This window comes from Choloepus didactylus, chromosome 7 (genome assembly GCF_015220235.1).
Source record: "Choloepus didactylus isolate mChoDid1 chromosome 7, mChoDid1.pri, whole genome shotgun sequence".
NCBI lineage: Eukaryota > Metazoa > Chordata > Mammalia > Pilosa > Megalonychidae > Choloepus > Choloepus didactylus.
In genome coordinates, this window is record NC_051313.1 from 146638703 (window position 1) to 146666611 (window position 27909).

The following is a 27909-nucleotide window of genomic DNA, read 5'->3' on the forward strand; positions in this document are numbered from 1 at the left end:
CTCTGCCCCATTTCGAACTGACGTTAAAACGCGCGGGCCAACAGAGGGTTTCCTAACGCCCCCAGGAAACCGAGAGGGGACGTGTTCTCTTCGCCAGGCTAACCGAGAAGGACACCCGCCCGGCGCCCTCCCTCCCCACCTTCCCGGTCCGCCGGCCTCGGTAAGCAAAGCAACGGCAGCGTCAGCTTCGCCTGGCTGTGCCCCGCCTGCCGTGGGAGCGGGGGACATGGGAAATAAGGGAAGCAGTTCAGAAAGCACACCGTGTTTCCCCCGGTGCACCCTTTACCCGGGATTTACCGGAGCCCTGGCGCTCCTCCCCCAGGACGTGGAAAGCCATACCTGACCCCTGCTTTTTCAAGAGGGCCGCGGCTACTTCTACACAAAAACAAAAACAACTCCCCCCCCAAAAAAAAATCACTTTCCTAAGTCTAAAAAACAGAAACTAAAAGAAAAAGAAGGAAAACTCACATCCCACCCCGAAAAAAAAAGAACCCATTCGATTTCTTCATTATTTTTGGATGTAAAAAAATATTACTCAACTTTTACCTGTTCAGTAGGTCAGATGTACACAAATAACCTTGAGGCAGAGGAACTTCTGACTTAAGAGTATAAGCTTGGCCTTTTAAACCAAGGAAGGATGGCTTCCAATCTTGGCTTCAATTAGATTTCATTTCAACCATTTTATCTCATGGGAAAAACCTCAAGATCCTTAAACATCCTTGTAGCAGGATTATAATGCAAATCGCAATTTTTTTTTTTTTTAATTTCTACCATTTGGTCAGTCCTTCCCAAGATACTCTAAACCTCAAATAATTAATTTTTAAAAGGTATCTATGAACTAGGCTGCATAAACTGAGAAGAGGTGGGGTAAAACAGAGGAGGCGCCCTATCAGGATTTAATCTAAGTGAATGATAATCTCAGTGAAGGGGGAAGAGAGCTGTTGTCATGTTATCAGGACAGACCCCAAGGCATGCTTTCTATTGATACTATATTACCTTTCCATTTTCTGCATGCAAATCTGTTCAAAAAAACAGTAAACCTAAGAGATCATGAACAACTTCCAAAACAAACAAAAATCTCTTATTAATACTTGGAATGAGGTGATGTTATACACACATATCCTTGGGAAGTTTTAACCTGAACACACTGGTAAAGAAGTCCGCATAGACAAGCTGCTATTTGACACCACAGGGTTGGTCAGAGAGCAATGAACTTCAATTAAAGACACAAAAGAAAGTGGGGTTATTTAAACGTAACAACAACAACAAAAAAAGAAAGCAAAACAAATCTAACATCCTACCTTCCTAGGTCCATGGTCACACAGGATCCAGAAATTAATTAAAACTAGTAAATAATGTAAAACAGGGAAGGACTCCTTTCAAAAATGCTTTGGTTAATTTTAGCATCCTTCTGTTTAGCTGCTTAGCAACCCTTATCCTATGACCTTCTAAGCACCACCTACTTTTCAAAAGGATAATGAATAGAAACATCAAAAGGATTCACTTCTGCCTGTTTCTCTTGAGCATGTTTAACCAAATTTTGTAGGAGTTAAATTTATATTATGTCACACAAAACCCTAAAAGGGTAGATTTTTTAAAGTTCACTAACTGGAGCATTTCCTTAGCTGAAAGGTAATAAATTATGTTGACAAGTGAGCATATGATAGCAGGCAAAGCCTTTCACAGTGACCTAGGAAGTCTACCAACACAGCAGTTCAAAACTGAGAAGGAAAAATGAAAACCACATTAACAGCAGCTAGCTAGTACCTGGCCTACAGCAGGTCACCAATAAACAGCTGTTGCTCAAATGCAAGACTAATAAGGTCAGGTTTATTTTCCTCCTTCAAAATTCTGTACCTGTGCTGGATGCCAATGAGATCTCAGGAGTCTGCCGGAAGAAATCTAAAACAAAAGACCCTTCCCATCAAAAGATCACTCACTGGATGATGTAAATAGTTCAGAATGGATGCCCCACCTGTACCAGCTGAATCAGACCCCATTCCCCATCACATAAACACTTGACTGCCAAAGGGCTGAATTTCTGATGAGAAATAAATTGGCACCTAGAAAAACTCAGAGAATGATATACCTTATAACAGCATACCATATTAGCAGCATTTCCTAAGAGTACTGCGCTTCTGGCAAATCCTCTTTAAAAAAACAAAGCATCCTAAATTGCAACCAGTTTAGCAGTATTTTGAAGAATAAGAGTGCAAGTTGGTTAACAAGCCAACATGGAGCACAAGCTAAACAAACAACTAAATCAAAGGGCTCTCTGCCATTCTTTTGTTTAAAAAAACAGGGGGGTGTGTGTATTTTTTTCACACATTTAAAACTTGATTAAAGCCATTCAAATGTTTAATTCATCAATGTAACCAAAGCTCAAAACACAGGCAAAGCAGGATCCATCAGCGGTACCCAGAAAGCTCCCTTCCAAAAGGCTAAGGTTAAAACAAAAACAGAAACAAAAACAAAAACAAAAACCCTAAAATTAGTGGCCAGGCTTTGCATAAATTATTTAAATAATCATCTCTAACTCGTTCCTTCAAAAGTTCTGTGTGACTCTTGAAAGAAAGCATAGAACTCAAAATTAAAAAAAAAAAAATTTTAGCCAAGACTTCGGCCTCTAACTCAGACTTCCGGGTCAAATACCTGTGCACTCGAAAAAGCACCAAATCTAGAGGATGCTTCACACGGGTGGAGGGGGGGGAGGGCAAAACATTCTTTTCTTCGCAGTTCCCTTTCCCCTCCCTTCCACTTAGTATGTCGGAATAAACTCGCGCTCATGCAGACCACTGCATATCTCAAGGAGAAAAAAAGATCTCAAAACTAAGGTGATGCATATTCGCAAACCAAGCCTGTGCAGAAATCCTTTCAAGTCTCCTCTTCCAGGCAGAAACACCTCGCTATTTCCAGCATCCCTATCCAAGAGGCAAACTTTATTTCCATTAGCTTCTAAAGGGCGAAACTTAAATCCAAGCTCTAAAACAAAAAAAACGAGGGTTCACTTTCTTACAGATGAAAATCCCCGAGCAGGTTTTTCAGCATACCTAAAAATTTATAATTTTTTATTCACACTTCTCTCTTTCTCCACCAACACTACCCTCCAAAAAAAGAAGAGAAACCCCTCCAAAGTGCCCGAATGTGTGCTGCTACTGCTGCTCTGAAGCCGTGTAGAATTTCGTAATGGAATGTGAACTGCTCGTCCGGATCTGGGCTCACGTTCTATCTCCTAACCAGTAAGGAGCGAGGGAGGGCAAATCTGCTGAGCAAGGAGAAACACTTTCCTCCCCTTTTAGAACCCATCACGGATGCGCCGCCGAGCGCGGCGTCGGGGGACGGAACACGCACGCGCCGCACCCCCCGCGGGATCCCTGCACCCCCGTCCCCTGCCCCGAGCCCGGGGGTTGGGGGCCGCCCTCCCGCCCCAACCCCGCGTAAAAAGCAAAGTAGTGCGGGGGAGACGTGGGCCCGGCCCGCGGTCCCGGTACTCACGCGCAGCCTCGCCCGGGAGCCGAGTCACCACATCCTCGACGCGACCCTTCAGTCCCATCCAGAAAACACGCCGCTGTCCGGGCAGGGGGCCGGCGACGGGAAGGACCTTCCCTGCTCCTTAGCAACCATTAAGGTCGCAGTTTCCTAAGAGACCGCGAGCGGGGAGGGGGCGCGCGGGGCGCGGCGGAGACGCGGCCCAGGGTGGCGGGGGGGGGGGGGGTTGCATCGGGCCCCGTCGCTTCCATCCACCCCCCCCCACGCCACCCCCGGGCTCAGCGCCCGGGCCGGGATGGAGGAGCAGGAGGAGCCCCCAAACTCGCGAAAAACTGGTCCAGCGGGCGCCAGACATAAAGTTTGGGAGCGCGCTCCCGCAGCCTGGTGCCTATGATGCTCGCGGCCTCCTCCCCGCGCCGAGGATGGGGCCGGGGCGCCGCGGGTCCCCCCTCCCGCCCCCTCTCCCCCTCCTGCGATGCGGGCTCGGCACACAGCGAAAAGCTCCCACCGAAAACACGTACACACAGCAGCGGCGGAAAGGAAGGCGAACAATACGCTGGGGTCCGGCCGCCCCCGCAACTTTTCTCCATCCCCCTAGTCGTCCCGGAGGCTACGGCCAAACTTCTCCGCCTGCCAGCCTGCCCCGAGCTGGTGAGGGCGCGGGGCTGCGCACCCCACCCCACCCCCACCCACCCCTGGCCGGCACCGCGGGCGGAGGGCTCAAAGTCCGGGCGAAAGCCGCGGGCGGATGCTCCCAGACCCCGGCGCGCCCCGGCCCCACCACCCCGCCGAACACCACCACCCCGACAAGCAGCCTGGATACCTTGCGGCGGGCGCCGTCATCTCCGCGCTCCCGGCCCGAAGAGTGACTCGAAAGTATGTAGGAGCAAAGTTTCCCCTCCCACAGGAGGGGGGGGAGGGATGTTGGGGGAGAGAGGCGGAAGATGGAGAGCAGCGCTTGGGAAGATGTCCCTGGCGGGTGGTGCGCGCACCATCCGAGTGCCGGCGGGTGCGAGTTAAAAATAAACTCCGCAGCGGGCCGGGGCGGCAAGGGGCTGGCCAGCTGCCGGCGCGCGGACGCTCTAATATGGATGCGCATCAGGTCCTGCAGGCAGGCGAGCGCCGGCGGCTCGCCGGGAGCTGGTTGGTAGAGTCAGCAGCTCGGGAAGGGGAAAGGAGCGGAGGAAGGGGAGGGGAGGAGGAGGAGCAGCCCCGCGGGCGCCCGGGGAGAGGGCCGCCGCTCATCCCCGCCGCCCACGGCCCTGAGAGCGCACCGCCGCAGCGTGGAGCGCGCGCGGGTCCTCTCCGCCAGGAAAAGGCCGGAGTTTAAGAAGCACAGCATACTTTACCGATGCCCACGCCCACCCCCCTCCCTGCCCATCCCAAAAGTTCTCTACCAGGGTGCTCCCGCTCGGACCCGGACGCCTCCCTTGCACCCCACTCCAGCGAACGAAACCCCGCGCGCGGACTTACGGCGGGGCAAGGCGCTGAGCTCCGCGGCATGATGGAGCGAGGGCCGGTGGGCTGCGGAGCGGAGGAGAGGAGAGATGCAAACTTGTTCCGGAAAAGGAATCAAAATGGCGTTTCTGGATGTGCAAAGTTCATCAACTCCGCAGTCACTTCCCCTCCTCCTCTTCTCCCACAACGAGGGAGGTGGGCGAGGCGCTGGCGCCCCCGCGCCCCGAGCCGTGGTCCACGGCCGGCCTCGCCCCCGGCCCTCTCCGTCGCCCGCACGCCCGGCCGCTCGCCCTCCCTCGCTCACCCCGATAAGTAGACACATCACGTGTTGCTCCTGCGAGTCTCCTGGGGACGTGTTACTGAGCGGCGGCTCCCGCCGGGGGGGGCGCCGCGCGGTACCCGCCGGTCCCCACGTCGCCCCCGCCCACGTTGGAGCGGATGGCCGCGGTTTCCATCCCCATATGGACCGAAGTGGAGCCCCCTGCCCCCCGCAGCCCCAGGTTTGCCTCATTCCTTGGGGGGAGGCGCCCCGGGCCGGGGAGGGCCGGCCACACCAGGGGAAGGGTCGCGCGGGCGCAGCTGGGCACGATCGCAATCAGCCCGGCGCTCGCCAGTCGGCCACCTTCGTCGTCCACCGCGCCCCCTCCTCTCCAGCCCCCTCCCTGTGGGGCGACTCCCCACCCCCGGCTTTTCATCACTTCACTCCATGGTTTGTTTCACTGTTTTAACGGTGGAGGGTGGGAGACGGCGATGCCACCAGAGGCGCGAGAGGGGCGCCTCGGAGGCCGGGAGGGGGTGACGTGGGACAGAAGGGCCTCCCCCACCAGCCCCCTCCCGGCGGCCCAGCTCGGGCTCGGCGGCATCCGGGAGGGTGCGCCCCGCCCAGCGCCGCGCTCTGCACGCGGTCCTTGCTCTCCGCATCCAGGTGGGGCGAGGAGGTGATGGGGCGGGAGATTAAAGAACCGGCGTTTTACTCCGCCCCCAACGCCGAGCCGTTTAGCTCCTTGGGCCTGGTCCTTCACACTCTGGGGCGGCTGCGTGCTCTCCGTCCAATAAATTAAGCGTTCACTCGACTTTTTGTTACCCTCCCCATCCCCACGTCCCACAGACGATGCTTAAGCGGGGCTGCTGCGCCCCGAGCTGTCTAGGAGCCACTGTGTCCCTATCCCGCGATGGAGGGCAGACGCTGTGTCATTCACGTCGCCCTCCAAGGCACCAGGGAAGCTACATGCAATATCTCTTTCTCTCAGAGGGCTCCCGTTTCATCTCGGTGCTGCGTTCCACCTCCATAGCTCTGCCACCACGACTCACCCCAGCTGCAGTGGCCCAAGTTATCACAAAGCCCAGAGAAACCAGGCCTCGGCTGGCTTCCTTCATAAAGGAGAGTTCGTCTTTCCAACTATTAGTGCTTTTCCTACTGAGGTTTTGAAAGGGGCCTGTTCTGCGTCTTTGGAAACATCTTAAAAAGATAAGGATGATTGTGGTGGTTGAAAATAAACACTACCATCCCACCCCAAATTCTAAAGGCAAATGTACTTTCTTAACTAGTTGCAGAGAATACGACTGTAGAATTAGGCCTTTGAGACTAGTTAGGCAAGATGATGTTATACCTACAGAAAGGCTGGCACCACTCTCTTTGTGACTTTTGACCCTTCCTCCACCATGCCAGCTGGGGCCACTTGTATTAATGCAAAGTTGTAAGCTAAGTTTCTGGGCTTTAATTTACCCCTTTCAACTGAACTCTGGTTTTCAGGGCTGCATATATAAGTGTCTGTCTAGGGCTGGGCTAAATGGATGGCTCTTGACCAAGATAGAACTCCCTAGAACAAATCAAAAGCAGGTGGACCATTACCTCTGACTCGAGATAGTTAAACCATGGCCCAAGAGGGAACTGATTCAGCTGGCTGTTTCTCTGACTTCCAGAGTTGTCAAAATTAAGTTTTCAGAACCTGTTGTGTTTCCCAGGGACTACTGTTTACTGAGGAAAACACTACCCAGAGAAACTTTAGCAGTTGCATTTTTCTAAGCCTCTCTCCCACCCCTACTGCCCGCGCCCAAATGTATTAGCAAATGTTTTTTTGAAGACAGCTCTGTCCTGGAGGATATGGCAGCTCTCTAAATGGGAGTTAACAGCTCACACACAGTCATCATAGAAATTGGTGTCTTGTGCTTCCCAGCTATAACGTGTTTCACGAAGAGGGCAGCAGGAGCTCTCTGTGGGAAATATTACTTTATTTCATTGGCCTGTTGCTGATTCAAGAGTTAGCCTTTCGGGTGACAGTGTGATTGTGAAGACCTTGTGGATCACACCCCCTTTAGCTAGTGTATGGATGAGTGGAGGAATGGGGATAAAAACTAAAGGACAAATGGGGTGGGATGGGGGGATGATGTGGGTGTTCTTTTTTCACTTTTATTTTTTATTCTTGTTCTGGTTCTTTCTGATGTAAGGAAAATGTTCAGAGATAGATTGTGGTGATGAACGCATAACTATGTTATCATACTGTGGACAGTGGATTGTATACCATGGATGATTGTATGGTGTGTGAATGTATTTCAATAAAACTGAATTTAATAAAAAAAAAAAAAAGACTTAGCCTTTCAAACGTACGACACCAATGCAAGGTGTTAATACTAGGGTGGTATATGGGAACTCTGTATTTAATGCATGATTTTTCTGTAAACTGACAACTTTTCTAATTTAAAAAATAATTTTTTTAAAAAAACTGTCTTTCCCAGTCTCACCATTCAGTGATAGGTTTTGAGTAGAACAATATCAAGGTTGGAATTTTGCTTGTCATTTCACTTATACTGTAAAATACACCCCAAACTGCAAAGCTATGTAAGTTTTCATGCGAAATAGTCATCTTTATGATACCATCTAGATAATATTGGCATCAAAAAACAGATTAAACAGTTTTATTAAAAGCCACTTTTAAAAACTGGATTCTGGTGAAACTGGGCCCTGTTTTCCTTATTTCTAGCTAATTAACAGACTTGGATTCTAACAAACTTGGATTAGATAATTCTAGCTAATTTACAACCTGAACAAATGAATTCCTTGTTTATGTTTCAAATATACAAGTATTTATGATACAACTAATAGGGAAAACAAGTCAAGCTATCCAAACTACAATGAGATACCACTTTGCACTTAGTAGAATAGCTCTAACCAAAAGAGAGATAATAGTGTTGATCAGGATGTGGAGAAATTGGAACCCTTTTACGCTGCTAGTGGGAATGTGAAATGGTGCAGGTGCTTTGGAAAAGTCTGGCAGTTCCACAAAATGTTAAACATAGAGTTACCTTAATGACCTAGCAATTCCACTCCCAGGTACATATCCAAGAGAAATGAAAACATGTCCATATTGAAACTTGTACACGAGTGTTCACAGCAGCATTTTTCATAATAGCCCAACGTGGAAACAACATAAATGTCCATCAACTGATGAGTGAGTAAACAAAATGTGGCATACTCATACAACAGAATATTATCTGGCCATAAAAGGAATGAGGTTCTAATGCATGCTACAACATGGGTGAATCTTGGAGACATTGTGCTAAATGAAATAAAGCAGTCAGAAAAGACCACAGACTGTATGATTCCATTTATATGAAATTCCAGAACAGGCAAATCTATAGAGACAGAAAGTAGATTTCATGGTTGCCAGCGGCTGAGGGCTGGAGAGGAAATGGAGATTGCCTAGTAACGTGTATGGGGTTTTTTTGAGGGGGTGATAAAACTATTCTAAAATTATCATGATGATGGTTGTACGACTCAATGCACTATTGTACACTTTAAATGGGTGAATTATATGGCATATGAATTATATCCCAATAAAACCAATAGAGAGAAAGAATTGTGCTGGCTTCTGTAGTAGAGAAATGGATATGTATAATCCCTGCCTTAAAGGAGTTTACATTTTAATCCCTGCATCTAGAAGGAACCATGAAATACAAACCAACATATAATGAGAATCATAAAATAGGTGCAAATTTCCAGAGTTTAGAGAAGAAAGGTCACTTCTAAAAAGAGTAATCGGGGAAAGCTTCATGGGAGGGAAAGCATTTGAATTGAACCATGGAGAATGATTTGAAATTTGTAGTAGATGGAGATTGGGATAAAAAACAGCAGACTCAAAGACATGATTGTACAAAATTATGGGGCCTGTTTAGAGATCAGTAAGGATTCTGGAGTGGCTGATTATAACATAGATAGGAATATATAGGCACTGAGACTAAAGGGTAGAGAAATCGAAACTGTGCTGCAACGAATTTTGGATGTCAGCCATGGAAAGCCATCAGGTACTGAGGGCCTGAATCACGGTGGGGCAGAGGGAATGAGAAAGAAGACCACAAACCATTTCAGAGGAAGAACTGATGAACAGCAACTCATTGACTGGGGGCAGGGGCTGGGAGTGGAAGGTGAAGGAGTCAGAGGCCAAGGGGATGTGAGGGTCTTACTCCAGTGGCAGAGAGAATGACAAAAATGAGAAAGAGGTGGGGGCTCCATTTAAGGTAGAAGGTGACAAGGTGGGTGACCTTGAGCTTGAGGCAGCTATGTGCTGGGAAGAGAATCAGGAAGAAAGGATATGGAAGTTGGAGAAGGCTGCTTGGGTAAGTTGGCTCAAGTGGCTGAGTCTCACCAGCTGTGAGGTGTTCCCCAGGCAGATAGGAGGGGGCAGGGCATTCCAGACAGAGGGAGCAGAGAGCACAAGGGCACAGAGGCGTAAAACCACAAGGTCAGTTTCCTGAACTGCAAATACCTCCTTGTGTGGCTGGAGCAGAGAAGGGAGGAGGGGAAGCAGCAAGAGATGGGGCTGGAGAATCAGCCGGTGGCCCAGATGGCCAAGGACAGTGGGCACCTCACAGCTGTCATGGGCTTTATTTGAACAGCAAAGTGCAGAAAGGGTGTAAGAACAAGGGGAGACAGAATCTGCTTTGGGGTACTGTGGAGAAGAGTCCAGAAGATGGCAAGATTTGAGGCAGAAGCCCAGTTAGACATTAACAGAATCATTCATCTAATAAAACAATAAGAACCTAGTAAGGCTCTGGCAGTAGAAGTGGAGAGGAGGAGGATTGAGATGTAATTAGGATGGAGAAGCAATAGAATTTGACCAATAGAATAGGGGAGAGAGGGGAAAAGTCCCTCTGGAGCACCACTCTAGGGGCATGACAATGAAGGAAGGGAAGCCACTGCAGCAGTACCCGAGTGACAGATGCCTGTGGATGGATTAAAGCAAAGACTATGGGGTGGACAGGGTAAGTAGATGTAAGAGCTGTTAAAGGGATGGAACCCACTCGCTTGCTCATGGTGGGGGAAGAGAGAAGAAGGCATAGGGCTAAAAAATGATGACTCCCAGGTTTCTGGTTTGTCTAACAAGAAAGATGGGGAGTCCATCCACCAGTGGCATGACCTAGTGGGGGAGCGGGTTCAAGCAGCAATGTGTGGAGGCAGGCCCAAGAAAAAGGCCTAGGGAGATACCTAAGGGAGAAAGAATATGGACAGAATACAGCTGACCCCAGGGAAATGGACGAGGACTAGAAAGTGACAAGTGCTTCCTTTCGTTCTCTTCTAAAGAAGCAACAGCCAAGAAAGTGGGGGCTTCTGAGGAAGAACGAGGTCAATGGTATTAAAATGTAGAGAAATCACATCAAGGGGCTGAGAAACAAGTGAGATCTGAGAAAATCATTTGATTTGGAAGGCAGGGGCCAGGGAGCAAGGGGTTAAAGACTGACTAAAAGAAGAGGAAGTGAAGGTCATGCTCTACTGAGAAGTTAGGTGGTTTAAAAAAAAAAAAAGGAGAGAAAGGAAAAGCACGCCAATAGCAACAGTCATAGCAGCTAACATTTACTGAAACTTACTACATGCTGGGCCCTGTTCTAAGTGACTTAAATGTACTATCGAATTTAATGCTCTCTACACTCCAATCAGACAGATGCTATCATTGTCCCCATTTTACAGATGAGGAATCTGAAGCAAGAGGATTAAGTCAATTGCCCAACATCACACAACTAGTAAATGGTAGAGCCAGGAAGCAATCCAAGCCATCTGACCCCAGAGCCTCTCCTCTTTTATTGTTGTCTTGGTCCTTGTTAGCCAATTAAGAATTAAACAGTTTACTAAAAAACAGCAACAACAACAACCAAAAAACAAAAAAGCCTACTTGATCGTCTTGCTAATCCAAATACCATGCTCGTGATTGGCATTTTGCAGAAGGGCCATTGTTGGCCATGCAGTTGTTTAACAAGGATTTAATTGAAAAGATAAGTGGATGCACATTTTTAAGTATTGCTAATTTGGTTTATAATCACCCCGTCCTTCACATAAACATCATGCACAGACCTCTTTCTGTTCTCCAAGTATTATTTTCCATGCATATAGAATAAATTCTGAAGCTGTAGCTGGATATTTTATGGATTCCAACATACCTCATACAGTGAGTTTAGAGATATCCAAGCAAACCCACACTCTCACCCTCTACACCAGTGGTTCCCAAAAGTGGGCAATACTGAGCCCCGGGGATCATTTGGCAGTGTCTGGAGTCATTTTGGGTGACCTCAAGTTGGAGGGATGCCAATGGCATCTAGGAGGCGAGGCCTGGGATGCTGCTAAACAGCCTGCAATGCAAGGGCAGCACCAAAGACTTATCCAGCCCAAAATGTCAATAGTGCCGAGGTTGAGAAACCCTGGAATGTCTCAAAACTTATCTCCAGGAGTACCAGAGCCCAGGGACGGGATTTTAGAATGGAGAAACCATCCAGGCCATTTATGTCAACAGGAAAGAAACATAGTAGATCCAGAGAAGGAGAGAATGCAGATACATGAAAGAGAATATAACTTTTGAAGTCAGGTGTGTGTGTGTGTGTGTGTGTGTGTGTGTGTGTGTGTGTGTGTGTCTATGGCAGAGAAGAAAGATAGAGAGATCAGCCTTGGAAAAAAAAGAGGGATAATTCATATTCTAAGATGAGAGGGAAGGAAAAAAGAATAGTAGGACCATACTGAGAAATAGTAGTGGGAAAAAGGCAAGTTGCGGGAATTCGTATCTGATGGCCTTGAACATGGTAAAGCAGGAGAGCAAGGGTAGACAGCACGGGGCTTAAGGAGAAAAGATACCAGGAATTGATTGTAGAAAGATCCAGCTCCATTTTCACTTCTTTCAAATGCCATGGAACCACAGAGGAGAGAAAACATTTGGGAGGATTACTGACAGCTGAAAATTTAAATTAGCCAGGCAGGCAGAGAGCAATGGGGCCCAGGGGTAAGACGTCATCTGGGGTGTATGCCTGGAATAACTGCCCAGGTCCGAACAGGAAGAAGGGGATACATGGGAAGGGGCCAAGTCTGCAAGAATGCAGAGAGTTCAGAGGACGTGACGATGATGAAGGAAAGCCCTTCAGTGGCTGGGAGGGTGAGACAAGGCGGGAGGGAAGGAAAGGGGAGGCTAACCTTGGGAATCACAGGGATGGACACCTCAGAGGAGTTACAGAACTAAATGATGCCTGAGAATGGAGCCGAAGTCCTAATTGCTGGTTTGAGGAAATGGAGACAACTCTGCAGCAAGGACGGGAGATGGGTCGTTAGCATGAATGGTCCTGTCCCTGAAAATGAGGAGGGGACAGAGTCAAGAGGAAAAATGCCCTTGTGGATTGAATCATGTCCTCCACAAAAGACATGTTAAAGACTTCACTCCCAGTCCCGGGGGTCCAGACTCATTTGTGAATAGGATCTTCAGAGATCCTATTTAGAAAAGGCCAAACTGAATTAGGGTGGGCCTTAATCCATAGGATTGGAGGCTTTTGAAGCAGAGGAACTTGGGATGCATCAGTCAGTGGAAGCCAGGGGAGAAGTCAGAAAGAGGCCACCATGTGACAGGGGCAGAGATTGAGTTTTGTGTTGCCATTGAGCCACCATCAGAACACTACAGACTTCAGGAAAAACATGGTCTGCTGATAACTCGATGTCGGACTTCTAGCCTCCAAACTGTGAGCCAGTAAATTCCTGTCGTGTAAGCCAAACCAGTCTGCAGTATTTGTCATAGCAGCCGTAGCAAACTAAAACAGATGTGAATGGGGCGCATCAGAAGTGTGTCCTAGAGATGAGTAGATTACTGGGGTACAGGTGGGAGAGACAGGCATGAACTGACTTCAGAGGAGGAAAGACGAAGAGGATGGTGGATGGTGGGCGTGGAGAACAAGCTCACCAACACCACGTCCTCACCCGAGCCCTGGGAGAACTGGTCTTTAGGAATTGCTCTGGAGAAGGCTGAGAATAGTTTCTTGGAATGAGGGGTTCCCCAGCCCCAGTGGAAGAGGTGCACTAGATGAGACATCTTTTGAAAGTAGGGGTCTGCCTTGCCTAGCATGGGGTCTGGCATATTGCCAGTTCTTGGAAATTATATTTTGAAAAGCGTGCAGAGGTGGACTACGTGTGGAGGAGAGGGCAGGAATGAGCTGGAAAGTGGCTGGAGGAAGGGGTTGGTCCAGAGGCAGCAAATATACCAGAAGGCTAGGAGGCAGGTTGTGAAATGTCATTTGGAATTTCAAAATTCCCGTATGAAGGCAGCCAACTAAACTCTCCCACCCACACAAGCAGACAAAGCCATAGGGATGGGCTACCTAGAACACCTTCATACAAGCTCTACTATTCTGCTTTAGTTCTCCTTGGCTGCTCAAGCGAATACCATGCAATGGGTTGGCTTAAACAATGGGAATCTATTAGGTTTTACGGCTAAGAGAAAGTCCAAATCAGGGTATTATCGAGGCAATGCTTTCTACCCAAAGACTGTGGCATTCTGGGGCTGGCTGCTGGCAATCCTTGGTTCTGGGCTCTTTGTCACATGGCAAGGCACATGGCTGCCTCTCCCAGCCTCTACCTTCTCTTCCAGGTTTCCTTGAATTTTAGCTTCTTGCCTCCTGTGACTTTCTCTCTCTCTGCCTGAATTTCATTCCACTTATAAGGGACTCCAGTAATGGGATTAAGACCCATCCTGATGAGGTGGGCTACACCTTAACTAAAGTAACCTCATCAAAATGACCTACTTATAATGGGTTCACACCCACAGGAATGGGTTAAGCTTAAGAATATGTTTTTCTGGGGTATACACAGCTCCAAATCACCATATATTCCAAATACATTATTCCCTCAGCTATCCAGATAATTTGAGTGTATTATTTCTTGCAGTTGAGGGTTTTGCCCTTCAAATGTTAACCATATCGATAGACTTTTTTTTTCTAAAATGTCTCACTTTTTCTCTCTTTTCTAAAAATCAGAAACAATATATAAACAAAATGATATAGTCACAAACTTCAAATATTATACTGGATTGTCCTAAAATGATAACTTTTTATAAACAAATTATATACTGGGCCATAAGATAGTCACATCCCCAAGAAACTATTCCTCCATGAGGTGAGAACTATTTTGCTGGCATGCCATATGGCTCCACAGTCATTTCCAATTTGAATTTTTGTGTCTGCTTTTTTGCTATTTCTCCGTCCTCACTATCTGTCTGACCCTTATCATCTTTCTGAACTCAGTACTCGGTGTACCTCCCAATAGCAACCTCCTTTTCTCTATCCTGAATTAGAAATTGATCATTTTAATCTACAATCATTAGGAAATGGGCTACCAAGATTATTAGAAATATATCTAAAACAAGTGTTGGTACCAACATATCCTTTTTTTAAATTTTTTTTAAATTTTTTATGATTCTGTTTTTTTTATAGGTGTTTAGCTTTTTAAAAATGTACCTGGTGATATGTATGTGATACATAGGCTGTATTCCAAATACTCATATATAATGATACAGATATTACCAAGAAAGTGAACTCATTTAAACAATAACCAACATATCCTTTTATTGCTCAGAAGTCTCTTTTGCTTATATCCTTATTCTCAGTTGCATTTTAGATTGATAAATTGTTAACATACTTTGAAACTATGAAGTGTTTCCTAGATACACATATTCAGAATAATTAGGGGATGGCTAAATAACCCTGCTGTGCCAACTTTCCCTCTATAACACAAGTTTATTGCTTACTAGAATCTTAAAATTGAGCAACTTCAGGGGATATTGAAACATCCCATAATTCCCCCTATTGCCTTCACATAAGACCTCAGAAATTAGGAAAAAAATTGCTCAATTCTCTTTGGGTAAAGATTATTCCTTTGCCTAAAAGACTTGTACTTATAATTCAGAATTTGTTTCTTTGTAGGATGGGGCCCCTCATTCATGAACCAGGGCACGAATAAATGAAATAAGTAGTTCTTGAGTCAGTAGTATGCATGTGGGCCTTTATGTAGTCAGTTGAGAAATGCACAGACCCAAATTAAAATTTATGCAGCTTCAGCGAGCTATCCAAACAGGGCTCGTACAAGGGGACCACTGGTGGTACTCTAGCATTCCCACCCTGAATGGACACTGGTTCATCTTTCCCACCGAACCGGTCCCCAGGTTGCCAAGTCAAAGGATTAGACTAGAGACTTCAACTCGAGGAAGTGCCGAAGTAGTGCAGTAAATCATGCAACTAGAGAGCATGAAAAACTCTATTTGCAAACACTGAAAATAACAATATGTATATCTTCCTGGACAGAAAATTCTCCCTCGGCAAGAAATAGAGTCATATCTTATACTTATGTGTCATTTCACTTCATTGAAAATTGAAGGTATTGGATGATTTTATCCACACTGCCTCTAACTTCCATAAGAAAATTATGCATGTTTTATCACAGGCACACTGCAGGGTCCAGTGGTAACTAATGGGATGTATGCTCATAAAATAAGGTATTATAAAGTATAAAGAATGGCACAAACTAAAAATAAAGGCTTCATGTTAGTAAAGAAACTTGACATTCAGTTATTCATTCATTCAACCAGTAACTGAGAGGCACTGATGAGGTTCCAAGTTCAATAAGCAACAATGAATGAAGCACATGAAATCTCTGCCTTAATATATCTTATAGGCTAGTGATTTTGTATGTATTCAACAACAAATATCATGAAAACTTTAAAAGCTATACTACACGTTGTGTCCTCAGTTGACCCTTTATAAATAAAGCCAGCGTATGCCCCCAAAGCCTAAAGCTTATCTTCCCAAGTGTAGGGAGTATTCTAGAAAGACTAACACAACCAGAAAGAAAAGTCTACAACAACCTCATCAGAACAGCAAGCAAGGATTTGGGATGCAAACTCTTACGTATTCACCGGAGATGTGCTAGAATGAGAAGACCTTTAAAAGAGCAAGTTAGTATCAGATGATATTCTGGTAAAATGAAGATAAATAATTTGTGATAATCCAAAAAGTAAAGCCAGTTGGAAGCAACCTAACTATTCAAGAATCTGAAATTAGCTACTCAAACTAACATACAACTATAAAATGAATACTTTACACCTATGAAAATGATCCCAGAGAATACATAATTTCATTTAAAAAGGTCATGATATGTTGTTAAATGAAAAAAACACTGGCTACAAATACAGAATCCCATTTTTGCAAACAAAACAACAAGTTACGCTCACATACAACTATGAGAAGAAAGAATGGACACCAAAATGTTAAACAGTGGTTATTTACAGATAGCAGGATTATAAGGGATTTTATCCTTCTCCTTTCTGCTCTCCTCTATTTCCTAATTTTTCCACAATAAACATGCAATCATTTTGTTTTAAGTGGGAAATTAAATAGTTTCACTGAAACCAATTACCTGATGTGACTATCTTTAATGTCACAAACGTCTCAATCAAACTCAAAGCTATTTGAAAGCAATATCTAGAGAATCTGATAGACAATATAGGTAATTCAGATGTGAAAACATGCAGCTGTCTCCTGAAATATACTTGGAAGCAATAGATTACAGTGGAAAGAGCATCAGCTGGGAAGTCAGAGCTGGGTTCCAGTCCCAGCTGTTTTACCTGTATCCCCTCTGGGTTGTAGTTCCAGATGTGTAACTCCTGGGAACTTCAGTTCCTTCACCTGTGAAACAGACATAACAACCAGCTGTGTTGTTGTCATCAGGGTTGAAGGAGATTACATGCATAAAGCCCTCGAAAGAGGCATCTGGCCCATGATGGGTGCTCAATAAACTATAGCTTTTTCAGACATTTAAAAATTAGGTACTTAATATTTACATTTTTGCGGCACCGCACATCTCAATCCAAGAAAAGTGTAAAGGTTACATAAAATCCCTTCACAGTCTTTTTTCGTTTGAACAGAACAGTGCAACATCAAGGTGATTATTTCATAATTGCAAGAAGATAATTGTTAATTTGTGAGTATGTTTATATAGCTGGGTTTCTATATGTGTGTGTATGTATATTGGGTGCTTATAAAGAAAAGTTGCTTGTCATTTTTCTTAATATTATTAAAATTAAATTACAGTGACAACAGACAAGATAAAATAGTTATAACCCAAATAAATACTAAGTTATAAAATTTCTGCAGTCATTCAAACAATGACTTATTTGATAGAAAGGTACAGGCTGAGCAAAATGACTCTTGATTGGTCAAGTTGGTCCCATTATTTCAGATAGATTTGGAATAAGTGCTGACTTGCATATGATTATTCCCATAAAGAACCTGAGGCTCACAGAGAGTAAGTAATAGGCCAAGTCAGTAAGTGGTGGAACTGGGATTCGAATCTAAGTCTCCTGTTCTTTCTACTGCATGGTATAAAAATATAAAAACTTTAAGTCTTGATCAGGCTGTCGCTGAAGCAGGAACACACACAGTTTTGAAAAAAGTGGAGGTTGGGGGTGGGGCAGAGAACGAGTGCTTCCAAATATCTAAAATGCAATCAAGCTAGAATGATTAAAATCACAGAACCGTGCTATGTATATACTATGACATAGTGCCCATGCAATAATAGATTGATCCGTGGAAACAATCAGAAAACCCAGAAGTATCTGGTATGTGATCAAGATGGCATTTCAATCAGTGGGAAGAAAGGATAGATTAGTCAATGTAGTTGGCACAATTTGAGAAGAAAAAAATTCACACCAAATACCAACTTCACATCTTTACACACAATATGAAAACACATTCCAAATGGATTAAAGAATTAAATGTAAAATATGAAATGACAAAAAAATCAGAAGGAAAGTAGGTAAATATTGATCTGATCTTTGAGGCGTGGGTGGTCATTTGTTGGTCATGAGAAGTTACAGGTTTACAGAAAAATCATGCAGAAAATACAGAGTTCCCATAGATGTTCTCCTATTATTATCAGTTTGCATCAGTGTGTAACCTTTGTTCCAACTGATGAACAAATATTATAATTGGGCTATTAAATATAGTCCCTAGTTTACATTAGGGTTCCCTGTTTGTGCTGTACAGTCCTGTTTTTTTTTTTAATTTTTATTTTAGTATCATATATAAAACCTAAAATTTCCCCTATTAACCACATTCAAGTATATAATTCAGTGCTCTTAATTACATTCACAATGTTGTGCTACCATCACCACCATCCATTACCAACACTTTGCCATCACTCCAAACAGAAACGCCATAACAGTCAAACATTAACTCCCCATTCCTTACCACTACCCTGGCCCCTGGTAAACTATATTCTGGTTTCTGAATATATGGTTCTGTTTCTGAATATACATATTCTGAATATAAAATATTCTGCTTTCTAGCTTATTCTAATTTTTTCATATCAGTGAGATCATACAATATTTGTCCCTTTGTGTCTGGCTTATTTCAGTCAAACTGAAGTCTTCAAGTTTCGTCCATGGTGTTGCATGTATCAGAACTTTATTCCTTTTGTTTACCACATTTTGTTTATCCTTCATCTGTTGATGGATCCTTGGGTTGCTTCTGTCTCTTGGCAATTGTGAATAATGACATTATGAACATCAGTGTGCAAATATCTATTCAAGTCCCCACTTTCAATTCTTTTGGATATATACCCAGTAGTGGGATTGCCAGGTCATATGGTAACTCTATACTTAACTTTTTGAAGAACTGCAAAACTGTCTTCCACAGTGGCTGCACCACATTACATTCCCACCAACAATGACTGAGTGTTCCTATTTCTCCACATCTTCTCCAACACTTTTAATTTTCTGCTTTTTTCTTAATAGCAGCCATTCTAATGGATGTAAAATGCTATCTCATTGTGGTTTTGATTTGCATTTCCCTAAAGGCTTATGATGTGGAACATCTTTTCATGTGCTTTTTAGCTATTTGTATATCTTCTTTGGAGAAAAGTCTATTCGAGTCTTTTGCCCATTTTTCAACTGGGTTGTTTGTCTTTTTGTTGTTGAGTTGTAGGATTTCTTTATATTTTCTGGAAATTAAACCCTTTTTGGATATGTGGTTTCCAAATATTTTCTCCCATTGAGTAGGCTGCCTTTGCACTTTCATGATAAAGCCCTTTGAGGAACAAAGTTTTTAATTTTGAGGAGGTCCCTTTTATCTATTTTTTTCTTTTGTTGCTTATGCTTTGAGTGTAAAGTCTCAGAAACTACTGCTTGGCACAAAGGCCTGAAGATGCTTCCTTACATTTTCTTCTAGTTGCTTTATAGTTCTGGCTCTTATATTTAGGTCTCTGATCCATTTTAAATTGATTTTTGTATATGGTATGTGTAGGGGTCCACTTTCATCCTTTTGTGGTTTGTCCAGCACCATTTGTTGAAGAGACTATTCTTTCCCAATTGAATGGACTTAGCAGCCTTATCAAAAACCAATTGACCATAGAAGTGAGGGCTTATTTCTGAACTCTCAGTTCGATTCCATTGGTCTATATGTATGTCCTTGTGCCAGTACCATGCTGTTTTGATTACTGTACCTTTGTAATAAGTTTTAAAATAGGGATATGTGACTCCTCCAACTTCATTCTTTTTCAAGATAGGTTTTGGCTATTTGGGGCCCCTATGAAAGATTTTTATTTATTTATTTTTTAAAGAAAAGGAATAAATCATAAAGGAAAAAGTGTGTATTTCATTTACACAACAATTTTAAAATATAAATACATTATCAACAACAGCAAAAAAAACAGACTAAATTAAAAGGAAATTCAGTTACAAATTAGGAAAAAAGCAATTTACAAGCAGACATCTTTAAGAGCCTCAGTAAATACAAGCTACAATTTATCAAGCCCTTACTGTGTGTAAGGCATTCTAAGCACTTTGCACACAATCTCACATCATGATCCTATAAGAGAGATACGGGCATATTTCATTTTAATGCACTTAACATTATTGTGCTTCACAAATACTGCATTTTTTACCAATTGAAGGTTTAGGGCAACCCTGCATCGAGCAAGTCTGCCATTTTTCCAATGGCACGTGCTCACAAATTCTGTGTGAGTCAAATTTTAATTAAGGTATAAATACTGTCATATTTAGAAATAATGCTATTGCACATTTAGTAGACTACAGTATAGTGTAAACATAACTTTTATATGCACTGGGAAACCAAAAAATTAGTGTTACTTGCTTTCTTGTGATACTCACTTCATAGCAATTGTCTGGAACAGAATACGCAGTATCTCCGAACTGTGCCTGTACTATTGGCTCCGCTTTTTTAAAGGCACTGAGTGGCTAAGAAGTAACATGCCCAAGGTCTCATGGCTAATCGTAGCAGAACAAAGATTTGAATCCAGATCTTTCTGTGTTTCATGCTTTTACCTTTAATTATTATGCGCTGCTGATTCTCATAAAGCAATATGAAAAAGAACATCTCAGTTGCAAAATGGGCAAAGGACAGAAACAACCAAGTCACAAAAGAAGACATATAAATAGCCAATAAACACATTTTTCAATGTTCAACCTCAGTAGTAACAAAAGAAATGTAAATTAAAGCATGCCAGAGGATGTTTTCTCCTTCAAATTTGGAAAAAAAAGAAAAAAAAAAGTTAAAATTTTAACATCTAGTTTTGGCAAAGCTGAAAAAAATTGATATAATTATTGTGGGGATGAAACTGTTTTGAACTATCCTGAAGAGAAATTTGGAATTTTAAGGACTGTATCCTTAAAAATGAGTACCTCTTTCAGTCAGCCATTCCACTTCTAAAAAGTGGAAAAAAATTCTAGGAGATCTATCTAAGGAGATACATACAAGGATATTTGTATAAGGATGCTTGTCACTGGATTATTTGCTATCATGAAAAACTGCAACCAGGATAAATATCTACCTAAATGAGTTTGATACATAAATGGCAATGTATCCACATGATAGAATACCCTGCTTCAGTTAACATTCATGAGGTGTAAGGCTATTTAAAATAGGAAGATGCTCAAAAGATAGTAAGTGAAAAAGGATGTTACGAAACTGTAGATGCTATTTTTAATTTTCTTTATTGTGCTTGTCCACACTTTCCACGTTTTCTAAATGAATGTTACTTTTGTATCAGGAAAACAATTGTTATTAAAATATCAATAAACTTGAACCAGCCTAATTTAAAATTTTATAATTTAAATATGGATTCTACTTAAAATTTAAATATTCTAAGTTTTGGTAGACATGGTAATTCAAAGTAAGAGTTGAAGACTAAAAAAACACACCTGTGAGAACTAAACAACATATAAAAGCAATGTACAGATTTTTTTTTTTAAATTTATTGTGGTAACATATAATGTACAGATTTTTATAATATCAAGAAACTGGTGGTCAGGCCACTGAGAAGAATATCCCCCCACTCCACCACCTTCAAGCAAATTAACTTAATTGCCTTTCAGTATTCAAATCCATACGAGGGTTATAAAGACCTCAGAGACAAGTACTTTTAAAGGAAATAATAACCTGTATATTCAAAACAGGACTGATCTTTAATTTAGTATCTATCTTTCTTCTTTGATAACATTAATACTGTAATTTATAAATAAAGTTGTTAAAATTGTATAATCTTCCAAGATAACTGATTTCTAATTTTAAAACACTTAAAAATTAAGAACTGAAATATCCTTCTCTAACATATAAAGAGGATCTATTTCAAACTACAGCCAACATTATACTTAATAGTGAAAAGCTAGAGGCATTCTTTTAAAAATAAGAATAAAAATCCTCTGCAAGAAATTAACACCATTATTTACTGTTGTTCTGTAAAGTTTTTCTGGCCAATGCAAGAAGACATGAAACAGATACAGTATTTTAAATATTGGAAAGTACAAGTTAACATGATCATTAAATACAGATGATATTATTGTGTAAGTAGAAAATCCAAAGAAATTAATGGAAAAATATATTAAAAGGAAATCTAATAATAATAGTTATCATTTATTGAATCCTCCTATATGTCAAACACTGAACTGTAGTTTACTAAAGGTTGTGCAACTGGCAAAAGGCAGAGCTGCTAATGGCATTGCAAACTGGCACAAATGAACTGAAAGCAGTTCAGCAAATTACATCAAGGGCCTTGATAATTTACCTAAGCACTGACCTAGCGATTTGACTTCTAAGCCTCTAGGGAAAAAATTCTATATGTAGAAATGCCTCTGATTTATTAACATATCCATAAGAGCACTAATATGACACAAGAACATTAGATACATATTATACACCAATTTAAAATTATGTATATGAAGAACATAAAAATACTTGTGTTATAATATTAAAATGCAAGGCATGCTTTACATATATATACACTGTATAAATATATATATACAATATATACAATATATACAATATATATTATAGTCATGTTTTTTAAAAACGTAAAAGAGGACTGAATAGAAATTTACTGAAATGATAAATAATGTCAGAGTGATAAGAATGAGTTATATTTTTTCTATTTTCCAAATTTTATGTAATTGCATTATTTTAATGTCTTACTAATTTAGTTAGTCTTATTCTTACCCATATTGAACTGTAGATATTATCTCCTTGTTTTACAGAATTCCAGTGAATTTTATAAGACCAGAAATCTGGGGTTGGAGCCACAACTTTCAAAAATCATCTAAAAAGCAATCATTCCACTTAAAACATAAAAATGCAATAAATAGGTCTTGTATTTCTGTATCTTGGCAAAGTAATGCTTTTGTGGCAATAAGTGTTTTTTGTTTTTGTTTTTGTTTTTGCTTTTGTTTTTGTTTTTAAAGCAGTTCAAATATTAAAATTTTCTCCTGGAGTGGGGGGACTAGGAAATCACTTGTAAAAGTAAAAAATGTGTTGTTAGTGAGTGAGCCTCCCGACGAAAACACAGCCCCCAGCGGGACTTGTCAAAATTAAGTGCCTCTGCTCCTGCCCATGTACTCAGGAAAAGGATCTGCCTTAAGGGATCCCAACCCCAAGCTGCTACAACCCCATTTCTCCAGGATGGAGCTAAGAACAAATCCTGACCACATGCTTCTGCTGTTACCCAAAAGAGCCTAACAGCTTAGCTCAAGCAAACCAGAGCCAGTCCTTAGCTCTCCGGACTCCAGGCCACAATAAAAGTCAGGGATCCCTCTTCCCATTCCTTATTCCATCACACATCCACACAGTGGGAAGACCCCCAAACCAGCAACATTAAAAAGACCAATGCCGTTTCAGTGTTGGAAGCACCAGGCAGGTTCAGTGAATATTTTATTCACAGATGCAGACTGCAGGCAACACACACCTTTGGTTGGGTAAATGGTAATGTACTCTGAGCTGTAGCCAGTTCTAGAGACTATTTGAGATCGGGGTCATACTGGCTTCTTGGGCTTCTCAGGACTCAAATCAAAGAAGAACGTGGGATACCGCCAAGAACTGAATGCTGTTGGACTCATGAAACAATGCCCAGCAAGTTCCTTATCACCATCTCCTCAATTTAGACTTTTTTACAAAAGTCATTTACAAAGGGCAAAGTTCTCCACCTGTGGAACTCCTGAGGTTGGCTCGGAGGGGACTGACGGTGTTCCTTACGTTCCAGAAGAGAAGAAGGATGGCACTTAGCCTTTCACAAACTGGAGGCTAAAAGGAGACCCCGCTGAGAGATCTGCTCTGTGTGCTTGCTTCAGCAGTCTGAGCTCTACCATCGGGGGTTATTTTGAGGACTTAACTTAGCTCTAGTCCAAAATGTCCGTTTGTAACTTGTCTAAATAAGTCACCTGTCCCTGAGTTGGGGTCCTAAAGCGCTATTCAAATCCACCAGCATTGTTTGCTGTACAAAGATCCAAGCACACTTTTCTTCTTTAAAACCTGGTCAAATCACTCTCCGAAGCTGCCTTTCGTCTTGTAAAGACTCTTTGGCCACCTACTGGATTTTTCAGCGCGAGAGCTGGGCAGAAAAAAGAGCAACTGACTGGTTCAAAAAGAAAGCGAGGAGAGTTGCAGACTGGAAGCCAGAAAGACTTTATTATTCAGTGCCCACGGGGATTTGCAAGAGAATAGCTCAGGCACGGACTCTGTGACTACCCTCCTCTCAAGGGCAAAGCTAATTATTTCTCCTACCTAAAAAGTTTAGCAGGAGTGTGGAACATAAAAGCCTCTATGACATCTTTATACTGGGCAAAAGGAGAGAAAAGGAAAAAGAAAAAGAAAAAGAAAATTAAGGTACCTTTGCTTATTTTTCCTAAGTTAGCACAGGGAAAAAGATCTAAATGACTTGCCAGTTTTGTCACAAATAAAAAGGATTATCAGCTACTTTCACTTTCTAATGAAGAGCTCTAGTCCTCTAAGTGAGTTCTGTATAAGGCACTTAGTTTAAACTGGAGTAGTCTTGATTAATAGGGAAAGAGATGTTGAAAAAAAGCTTTTTTTTTTTTTTTACACACACATTCTGATTGATGTGGCACTTGAGAGCGGAAAGCAATGCTAGAAAAATAAGACTCATTCAGGAAGAGCACACCGAAAGCGAAAGACTCATTGATGATGAGTTTCAAGTTCTCAAATTGTGCAGTAAAAAAGAACTACACTCGGGGTGGCAGCTGAGAAAAGCTGGGGTCCCAGGGAACACCTGGGCTGCAAGGCATGCTGGGAGATGTAGTGAGTTGTCAGCATGACCTCAGCCTCTGGTGTGTGTCACAAGGCGCCAAAAACTCCTCTACATGGAGCCCAAAAAATGGACCCATGTTTGAGAGGTGCCGGTAATCAGGGACTCCTCAGGTGCCAGTCACTAAGGGTGCCAGCTCTGAGGAAGAAGTCCCAGAAAGATGTCGTCAAACACATAAACGTAAAAACCAGATCTCAGGGTCCAGAGAGTCTAATGCTTGTGTTTTCAGATGAGGAAACTGGGATTCAGAGAGCTGATGTGGCTTCCCCAAGGCCCAAAGCTATTCAAAGTGGCAAAGCTGGGACTTGAATTCAGGCTTCCTGACTCCCAGAGCTGCGCAGTCTTTTTGTTATCTGAAATTGGAAAGCATTCGCTTGGTGTGAACGTCCGTCAGAAAGCAGCTTCACGAGGCCCTCCTGCTCTGTGCTGGCTTCATCAGGGTCCACCTTGATATCAGGAATCACGGCAGAATTACAGGTTCAGAGACCCCCCCAAGCTCTCCCGTTCCAGGCTTTGTTGGTAGCCAGTTCAGAAGTAAAATAAGTCAGGGGAAGGAGACCAACAAACCAGGGTGGCACACACACCCAGACAGCCTGCCTGGGGCTTGTGTAAGTCTGGGTGCTTTCCATCTGCCTCCATTCTTTCTCTCCAGGAACCCTCAAGACCCCTCGAGTTGTCTGAGCCATACTTTCAGTTCCTCTCTGTTCCGTTTCCCTTCCATTTTTCCAAGCAGCTAAGGATACTCCCAGGGAGACAGTTTCCTTCAGCTTTCCTAATACTAATTGCGGTGAATTTTGGAGCAATGAAAAATTGCACTGTGAACAGACCTGCATCGTGAGGTTGGATAAAAAAAAAAAGTGAACATTTATTGAGCCCAGGCTCAATTGTGAGTCAAGTGGTTTGCCTACGTCATCTCATTTAATCCTTGCAACTACACCTCGGGGCAGATAGTATGATCCCCATTTTATGGAACAGAGGGTTAGAGAGGTATATTAGTCAGGGTTCTCCAGAGAAACAGAACTGACAGGAGATACCTATATGTAAATATTATGAGATTTATTATGGGAATTGGCTCATGTAAGTACGAATTCCATAGGCCACAAGTTAGGAACTCCCGTGAAGTTTTCAGTGAATTCCCCAGGAGAAGCTGGCTGGAATAGAGATAGGAATTCTTCTTTCTGACTGCTGAACTCGTAAGTTCTCCTTTTAAGGCCTTCGACTGATGGATTGAGACGCCTCTCATTGCTGAAGGCAATCTCCTTTATTGATAGCAGAGGGACTCAGCCAGAGACATGATCCACTGATTAAAGATTTAAATCCACGAAAAGCCCTCACAGTAACAATCAGGCCAGTGCCTGCTTGACCAAAACAACTGGACACCATCATCTAGACAAGGTGACACGTGAACTTAACTATCGCAAGAGGTTAAGTAAATCGCCCATGGTCCCGGGGTAAGTTTCACTCCAAAGTCCCGCTCTTTACCCCACTGATGTAGACAGTGAACTGACAACGGCACTTTTTACCAAAGTCCAGAAATCACACCAAGTGAAGTCCATGGGCTGCCAAAATCCTGGAAGGGAGAAGCTGACAGCAGATTTTCTGAGATGGCGAAAGGGGACTAAATTCACCAGTACGCCTTGCTGGCTGAAACTGCTAAATGCCTAACTGTAACTGCTATGCCCCCATTCCCTAAAAGCAAACCAAGACACCAGATTTGAGAAAGGTGGAGGGGAAAAAAAAGGTTCTGTTCTTAAGGTGGGGATGAATGAGTTACTAGTGGTAAGAAGAACTGTGGGATGAGAGGGGGAGAAAATAAAACTGGTTCTGGAACATGGGAGGTATTGTTTTTCTGCCTGTCCCACTAATGGGTCAAATCTTCGCCAAGCTAACAGGACAAAGGTTAAGGAGAGGTTGATAAGTTGGGCAAGAGTTTTGCAGCTGAGGTTGCTGTGACTATATACAGGCTATGAAGAGAAGCCAGAGGAAAGGAAAGGAACATGAGAAGATGAAACACTGCATTTACAGTAAGACAGCTTGCTTGGCAGGCTAAGTTTATTAAGTACTTTTTCACCAGGAGAAGCCATCCAGAGAAAACTGGTAAAGCTGAATTTTTTAATCAGAGAAATGTGATAAATGGTTATTCCTTCTGCATAATCTACCATTGCCGGCTAGCTCTTTGGCTTCATCTGCTATGCTTATAATGAGTGCTTCAGATGGTAGAATAATACTAGTCAGTATGTTATGCACAAATCTGGCAAGCAGAAGCCCTTATTCCCTCCTGAAATGAAGATGATTTGCGGATGTGAATGTGTGTGTGCTCTCTATTTAGAAGAGACTTATTTCCAGCTTCTTATTTCCTTATTTTCTTATATCTACAGGTCCAGAAAGGCCACCTCTACGAGACAGGTAGCAATCGCTTGCCTTGATGAAGAAAGAAGTGATCTGAAATCTTAACTAGTTGTGGTGGAAAGATGCAACAAGGCAACAGATCTTGCTGTCGTTATTTTCGGGGAATCTCTCCCTGTCAGTGATCCTGGGATGGACTCTCCTGATTAGTCAAGATCCCTCAGTGTTCACAACTGCACCTGTCTGTGCCTTTAGTTTTGGCAACTCCTTTGTAGGTAACGTCAGTTAGCTTCAACTGGCTGCTCTTCCCAAGGTGGATTCGAAGATTTCTTCACCATTGTTCTCCGCACCTGTGAGAGAACGTGGTCCAAAACATACACTGGCAGGAGACGAGCATACAGCATGGCCTGACCCTGCTCTAAAATGGATCTGGGGACGTTTCCCTAAAATATAAAGACTACCTAAAGCAAAGATGCCACCAAAATGCCCAAATCCTGGTTCCACTTCTTATTAGCTGCCATCTTAGACAAATTATTTAACCTCTGCGAGTTTCGATTTCTTCACCTATTAAAGGAATGCAATGTTATATACTTCTTAGGATTGCTATACAAATTAAATTACACACACAAGCCTTCATCACACCATTTGACACAGAGTGAAATGGTACTCATTCACTCCGACATTCACTTTCTACCAATTCCAGATTCCAACTTCCAACTGGA

The 27909-nt window shown here is 42.9% G+C and overlaps 2 protein-coding genes across 9 annotated transcripts in view; one reads left to right on the forward strand and one right to left on the reverse strand.

The window, feature by feature from the left end:
* The window catches only part of RREB1 (ras responsive element binding protein 1), a 143040-nt gene extending 137776 nt beyond the window's left edge, over positions 1-5264 (reverse strand). For 3 of the 4 annotated variants that reach the window (XM_037844089.1, XM_037844085.1, XM_037844090.1), the window contains exon 1: positions 4963-5264. The gene's annotated coding sequence lies outside the window, so the exon portion shown is untranslated. Of the gene's footprint in view, positions 1-4312; positions 4810-4962 lie in introns of those variants that run through there. The other variant, XM_037844086.1, reaches the window with a different exon arrangement.
* LOC119540076 (homeobox protein unc-4 homolog) lies at positions 22-27773 on the forward strand. 5 transcript variants are annotated; one of them, XR_005218026.1, is made up of 3 exons: positions 22-160; positions 3117-3239; positions 27220-27773. XR_005218026.1 is itself a non-coding variant. In XM_037844091.1 (3 exons), the coding sequence occupies exons 2-3, from the start codon at positions 3187-3189 to the stop codon at positions 4356-4358; spliced, it is 324 nt and encodes a 107-aa protein (XP_037700019.1). In that variant the 5' UTR covers positions 22-160; positions 3117-3186; the 3' UTR covers positions 4359-4536. The 5 variants fall into 5 exon arrangements, 1 of the variants encoding a protein (XP_037700019.1); XM_037844091.1 differs by lacking the exon at positions 27220-27773 and adding an exon at positions 4088-4536; XR_005218028.1 differs by lacking the exons at positions 22-160; positions 3117-3239 and adding an exon at positions 4531-5447.
* Positions 27774-27909: the final 136 nt, after the last annotated feature.